This window comes from Tupaia chinensis, unplaced genomic scaffold (genome assembly GCF_000334495.1).
Source record: "Tupaia chinensis unplaced genomic scaffold, TupChi_1.0 Scaffold139484_1, whole genome shotgun sequence".
NCBI classification, from domain to species: domain Eukaryota; kingdom Metazoa; phylum Chordata; class Mammalia; order Scandentia; family Tupaiidae; genus Tupaia; species Tupaia belangeri.
Window position 1 is genome coordinate 187485 of NW_006199369.1, and position 7298 is coordinate 194782.

The following is a 7298-nucleotide window of genomic DNA, read 5'->3' on the forward strand; positions in this document are numbered from 1 at the left end:
CGGCGTGTAGCGAAAAAATCAAAAAAAAAAAAGAGTAGATGCAGAGAGGCAAGTTAAGCCTACTGCAAAGCCCAGGTGAGAAATGAGGCAGGACTAAGGGTGAGAAGGCTAAATGTGAGACTGCAAATAAGGTTGTTGAGACAAGATGCAATAAAACAAATAAATGTTGGGGAAACAGAATTATTCCTGTCAGGAAAGTAACTTTTAAACATACGATAAAGGCCTACTTGCTCTTTATTCATTCAGTATCATTTATTAAGCGCCCACTACGGGTGTGAAAGTGAGCTCCTAAATCACACATGCATGAGTATTGTAAATATTTGTAAAGTTTATGTATATTATGATGTTTTGAGAACTAAAAAAAAATCAAAACTGTCTTTCTGACTAGGAAGACTGCTCATTCTGAAGCTAGCCAATTCTTTGCTATGCAGACTCACCCACGGGGAGCCTGACCTCTCTCTGGTATGCACACCCAGGAGGTATTCCTCTGCTTGACTCATCCCAGTCAAGTGCCAGGCCACAGGGGCTGCCCTCATGGTGGCACAGAGGCCTACTGAAATCACCCAGATGAGCTGGTTCCAGAAGGTTCACCCGCCCTGCTTGCCTTGCCTTTCCCATGGAAGCCTCAATTACGCCCTTGGCCTAGGTACTCCCCTGCTCCCATCTTCTGCCTCCTGACCAGCCTGAGAGGGTCTGCCCGGCCTCCCATGTCTAGTAGGACCTGGGAAGATCATAAATGTGTTCCGAGCCTCCCCTTGGCCTCTTCTTGTGGCTGCACCTGACTGGCTCTCCCACACAAAGACATGGAGCAGCAGGATGAACAAGAAGGAATGCAGAAGGCTAAAAAGGTCAGAGGCAGCTGAAGAGGACCACACTGGAAGCTTTTCAGTAAAGAGACACAAGTCATTTGCTCACACCCATCCATTCACCTGGCAGTAAAGAGTTCATTAATCATTATTCTACTTATTTATTAGACAGATAAGTCATCTATCTACTCATTTGACTGATAAGTAAATCATTTACTGAACATCCATTCATTAACACAATAGATAAATGGTACACTCATGATCCATCTATTCATTCAACAAATAAATAATTTACCTACTCATTTGATGGATAAATCATTCATAACTGGTCTATTCTCTCAATTTATTAATCATTCACTCACCATCCATCTGCCTACTCACTTGACGAATAAATCATTTACTTACTCACTGGATAAATAAATAAATCTCTCACTGATCACCCATTCATTGAGTTCCAGAGGGCCAGGCACCGTGACAGAGCTGAGGACACGAGTCTAAACTAGCCATGGATGCTTTCTTTGAAGACCGCAGAGTGGAAGAGGCAGGCATGAAAAGTCAGTGAGTGCCAGGTGTCACCTGCTCCCAACAGGCAGGAATAGGAACACTGGCTGATGGGGATTGTGATGAGACCAGGTGGAGTGATACTCCTCAGAGAGCAGGAAGTCAAACCAGACCTGAAGGGAGGGTGCTCACCATGCACGTGACCATGGAAGACGATGAGGGAAACATGCTTGGCAGACAGTGCCATGACCAGTGGGCCTGGGGCTGCTCTTGGGCTTTGGAGCATGGTCTATGGAAGTGCAGGGCAGGTAAGCTAGAGACAAGGTTTAGGCCACACTAGACCAGCAAGGAAGGGACTGAAAACTTCTCTCCAACTCCAGGGAGCTCTCAGTGGCCTTGATGAAAAGAGTGGCCTGCTAAATTAAGATTTCAGAGAAAGGTGTGGAGGACAGATCCAGGCTCTTGGAAAGAGATCAAAATGACAGCATGACAGTTACCTGGCTGTCTTCCTCTGGATGGTATGGCTTCTTGGATGTCACTATAATAGGCTTCAAAATCTGCATGAAAGGACAAGACCAAAATGTTTCCTTTTAAACCAGACTCCCCTGAAATTAAAGCCGGGTCCCTTGATGGATCACACGTTTTTCCTGGTCTGTTTCTAAAGTCTGTATGTTGGTCTGTGGATTACAAAATGCCCTTGGAGACCAACCACTCTCATCCTCAGGACCTTGGGACCTCCTCCCTGAGAGGAGCTGGAGCTCGGAGCAGATGTGCAGTTTCTGAAAATAACCCAGATCATCATGGGTGGGAGGACTAGGCTCACTTTTGGCTCTCTGATTCCACACCAGGATCCCATCCTCCCTTGGAGTGAGATTTCTGCTGTTCCCTTAAGAACACATCTCACTCATTTCTGTTACAAGGACCAAAATAAATATAAGACTGCCCTGCTGTTGAGACCAGCAGATAGTGTTGCATTGCTGGACTCCCACATAATGAATGAGTCCCAGACTCAGTGGCTTAAAACTCATGCAGGGCGTGTCCAAAATCTCAAGAGGAGAATGGAGGAGAAGGGACTGTGGCATGGCCAGATCCCCATGGGTAATTTCTTGCTTTCTGTCTCTGTCTCTCTGGCAACCACATGTGCCCTATAGAAAAAATCTCGCGTAAGAAAAAAAATGTCCTGCTTTGAAGGTCACTTTCTGTCCCCTCCTTGTCCTCTCCTAAAAGCCCAAGAGCTTACAGCCATCCATCCTGCCAGCCAAAATGCAGGGCCCTAAAGTGTTTTTGAGAAGGTATAGGGAGAGGCAGATCAGCTAGAGCTTTTATTTTGCTTTTCTTTCTTTTTCTCTTTCTTTTGCTCTCTTTTTTTCTTTCTTTTTCTTTCTTTCTCTCTCTTTCTCTCCCTCCCTCCTCCCCTCCCTCCCTCTCTCTCTCTTCCTTCCTTCCTTCCTTCCTTCCTTCCTTCCTTCCTTCCCTTCCTTCCTTCCTTCCTTCCTTCCTTCCTTCCTTCCTTCCTTCCTTCCTTTCTTTCTTTCTTTCTTTCTTTCTTTCTTTTCTTTCTTTCTTTCTTTCTTTTCTTTCTTTCTTTCTTTCTTTCTTTCTTTCTTTCTTTCTTTCTTTCTTTCTTTCTTTTCTTTCTTTCTTTCCTCTCTCTGTTTCTTTCTCATCTAGAGCTTTTAGTTTACTTTTCTTTTTTTCCTTCTTTTTTTCTTAAATTTGCCATAGGGTGTGTGTACTCCCTGGAGAGAGAGAAAATGAGAAAGCATCCCCATAGGATAAGGTGACAATCCCTTCTCCTCCATTTCTCCAATTGGGATTTTGTACACACACATGTACCTATTATGTTGTTCAAGTCACCAGATTAGGGACTTGAACCATGCAGTTAGCCATGTGGGATCCAGGTGCCTTAACCACCACACCACCAGCTGGCCTGACAATGACCTTGTCTCAATTTTCTAGCACAAAAATGTTTCGGATCCAACCTGAAATATTGCTGTAAAGTGAAGCAGTTGGTGGCTAGGCCAGGGCCCATGAGGAAGTGGACCTGGCTGATGCTGCCACAGCCCAAAGCTGCACACAGGCACTCACAACCCCCCGCAGCCTCAGGACAAGGGCCCTGCTGCTCCCCCAGTTCAGAGATGAAGAACTGAGTATTGCAGAGCTGCTAATGGTGGGTGTAACATTCTGGCTTAAAGATCTATTTGATGTCATTGCACACCTGACCCATTGGATTGGCTCCTTCCACAAGTGACTCTGGTGCCTCAACAAGAGTGAGGACCTGCATGGACAGAGACACTTACCAAAGAGGGGAGAGGCAGGGTCATGTGAGGGCCCTCTCCCCCCAGGGGGGCTAGTGGTTGAGGGTGGCAGGCCCTGGGATAATGGTCCTGGGCCTAATGGTCCTTCCTCAGGAGCCTCCCCAGGGACTGCAGAGGTGCCTGGGCCAGAACATGAAAACATGGATCACGGGCCCCATGGAGGCTCTCCTTGTGGCTGGCAGTGCAGGCCAATGCAGGGTCTTGGATGACAGCTGTCGTGAGGAGGGTGTCGTTGTTCTGGTGGTGTCGGACTCCGGAGACTGCAGGAGGGCACCAAGTCCTGAGGAGCCCAGGAGCCCCACTGCACTGCAAAGGGGAGCTTGAACAGACAGTCCATATGATTAAGATTTTGCACCAAGGAACACCTGCTTTTAGAAAGCTTCCAGATCACATGACCATGATTGGTTTTAAACAAATCTGATATGAATTTGAAAACCTTACAAGATAAATGACATAGAGCATGGTTTTTGCCTGGGGACACACAGGCCAGAGGCAGATACAAATCATGTAAGTGTGACACAGGATCCCCAACCATTTTGGGGGGGTGCTCAGCCCAGTCCAGAGTGGACCTCAGAGAGTGGTCTGGTGAAAACCAGGAACCCTGGCAGCGATACTCAGAGTTTCTCCTTGTCTCCTCTCTCTACCTTTCAGGATCCAGCATAATGATTCTAAACGCTCTTGTTCAACTTTACAATGAAAAATCAATAGCTAAGTGCCACGAACATATAAATGACTTCTCAATAAGGTAAGCTTGGGCTTGCAGTCAGGGGAGAGACAGAATCTTCAAGACACGTCAATCTTGGGCCAATTGTTTGCTTTGCTGAACATTTAATCACTGTATGTGTCTTCACTTCAAGCTCCTCCAATCCATTTGGCTTGGGCTTTGATGCAGAAAATCCAATTTAGCTATAAGAATTTGAGAACGCCTCTCTGAGCGAAGGGCACACATGCACTCTGCGTCTTTCTCTCCCCTGAGCCGCAGAGGCCAGCTGTACTTAGAGCTCTACTTGGGAGGCTTTGTATAGCCCCGCTGAATAGATTCAGAAAATGAGGAGGTTTGTGGGGCCTGGCACAAGCTTGGCTGTCAATGCTTGCTCCAGGCCAGGCTGAACCATCTCTCAACCAGACCTACCAGCAAGAACTCAGCCTGCTCCTGTTAGAGACCAAAGGTCTCACAGTGCCCAGGGGCCAAGTGCCCCTCCCAGTGCCCATGGCTCTTATGCGCCATCTTACCTCACCCCGCCTCTACTATGTGACAGTACAAGCCCCAACTTCCACCTGAGACAACTAAACCTTAGAGAGTTCTAAGTCACCAGCTGGTTGTGCAGAGTGAGGCCGGGACCAGGCCTCTGCCGGGCTCCCCTGCTTACCTCCCCCGGTGCAGCAGACCAGCCAGGGAGTGAGGGACACAGACCCCTGGATGGTGGTTACATCACAGGTCCTTCAGAATACCTTACTGTGCTCTTCTTTCTTTATTTATTTTTAGTATATTTATTTCTTTACTCCATGAGTGACAGAGAGAGAGAGAGAGAGAGAGAGGGAAAGCACCCCCAAGCAGGTTTGCATGCCACAGTCCCCCAGCTTCAGCCAGCCCTGGATCATGGGCACACTTGTGTCTAGTGTTCAGGGAGGTCTTGGGGTGTGAACCTGGAACCTCCCATGTAGTTTAGCCTCATAGAAGGTTGGGTCACTCCTGGGCCATGATCTGGCCTCCTCCTGTGCTTTTAGACCAATAAAACTGCCTAAGGGAGGTGGGGCTCAGCCACCCCTATCCTGCCAAGGCTGAAAAGCAGCCGCTGAGTGCCTCATCTCTTCCGCTGATTACTCACAACCCTGTACACGAGTGCAGAAGTGAGAGGGGCTCAGGAACCTGCACAATCAATCAACAGGGTGGATCAAGCATTCTGGGTCAGACCAAGTATTTACTAAAACGTTAGCGATTTCTAAATAGCTCTGAGTTTTCTCCTCAGTCAACAAAACCAAGCGAGCAGCCACTTCTACCTTCTGTCCTACTCCTTTCTGTTGCGTTGACTAGAAAGAGATCCCAGGAGTAAGAGAGGTGTGGGAGTTCAGCACAGTCTTCACACACGGCGCCAAGAGAAAGCTCTTCATTCCAGTTAATAAAGATGTTTTTAAAGCTGACCCAGGTGATGTGGACGAATCTGGAAAGAAAAAAACCAGCTTGAGACTTGAGGCAAATAAGTGGGCTTCTTTGACCACATTTACTGGTATCAGGCAGGTGTTTTGGCAGCGTCACAGCTACACAGCTGTGCAGTACAAATGGAGTGGTCGACTCGGCACCAAGCCTGCACTGGCTCACTCTAACCTTTCAGAGAGGCCTTGTGGCATCCTCCAGGTCACACAGAGCCTAGCCCTCAGCCCTGTCCCCTAAGCCTGGGCGCACGCCATGCTCTCCACACAGAGGGGCACACCCCACGTACTCACCTCCCGGCTGCTGGCTTATGCCCACCTTGGCTGTGTGTTTCCTACTCAGACTCGGATGTTCCTGGAGAAAGAAGCCCCCACAGGCCTGGCCTAGCCTGGCCTCCTCCACGCGGCTGCTGGGCCATGGGTCCCCAACCCCATATACACCTCCCCGGGCCTGCTCCATCCGCTGCCTCCTGACAACTCTTCTAGCCTCGCACTTTGCGAAGGGCATTTTGTGGATCATCCTTGCCCAAGATGTCACACAGTGGTTAGGGACTGCTGTATTACGTCTCATTCAACAGATTTCTTTTCTTGGGGAGCCTTTCAAAGGCCGAGGATGGTAGAGACTCTCTGGTGGATGTGTGATAGGCAACTTTTCCCATGTGAGTGTCCCATGGCCAGGACCGGTGATCCACGTATCAGGCCATGGCCTCAACATGTGGTTCCCAAGGAGGCACGCAGCAAGGGCCGCATGGCCTCCTTGCTGGGCACCAAGCCTAGCCATTCTGTGTGTGTGTGTGTGTGTGTGTGTGTACATGTATATGTATACGTATACACATGTCTGAGTTTAGTCTGTACGTGTGTGTGTGCTTGTGCACTTGTGTGCATGTTTATGTGTGTGTGTACATGTGTGTGCCTGTTTCTATGTGCATGCACACAAAAGTGCATACTCTGTATACGTGGAGTCGTGGGGGTGGTATGGGGCCAACGCAGGCAAGAAGAGGCCCCTCTGGTCCCAGTTCTCCCACGGGCATCATCCACAGAGGCCAGAATCTTTCCAGACAGGACGAAGGAAGCTGTTCATCTAACAAAGGGTATGAATATTTTAACATAAATTTTGTAATTATCTTGCAAGAAGCAGAATTATATAGTCTATTATATTTTTGGAATGAAAGTATTTGTTGAATTTAATGATTTAAACTTTGTAATGTATTTCTTCACTTTTAAATTTTTAAAAAAGTTTGCCATTAGGCATGAGTACTCGCCACTTGAGAGAGACAGAGAGAGGTGATGAGAAGGAAAGTAAGAAATTACCCTCCCCAGGGGAGATAGCCACAGCATAATCTCTTCACCTCCATTCTCCTCCTGGGATTTTGGACATGCACACACACCACACACACACACACCCACACACACACACACACACACACACACCGGGGCGATTCTCAGGCGACAAGGTCTGGGATTTGAATCGTGGTAGGCCATGTGGGAGTCCAGAGCCTTAACTGCTATGCCATCTGCTGAA

General features: G+C 48.1%; 1 protein-coding gene across 1 annotated transcript in view; it reads right to left on the bottom strand.

Moving 5' to 3' along the window:
• The window catches only part of PKD1L1 (polycystin 1 like 1, transient receptor potential channel interacting), a 45993-nt gene extending 39697 nt beyond the window's left edge, over nucleotides 1-6296 (bottom strand). The window contains exons 1-3 of the mRNA XM_027765710.1: nucleotides 6071-6296; nucleotides 3608-3745; nucleotides 1805-1864 (exon numbers count right to left, since the gene is read on the bottom strand). Of these exons, the coding sequence (XP_027621511.1) occupies nucleotides 1805-1864; nucleotides 3608-3745; nucleotides 6071-6296 (424 nt within the window). The remainder of the gene's footprint in view (nucleotides 1-1804; nucleotides 1865-3607; nucleotides 3746-6070) is intronic.
• Between the last annotated feature and the right edge of the window lie 1002 nt (nucleotides 6297-7298).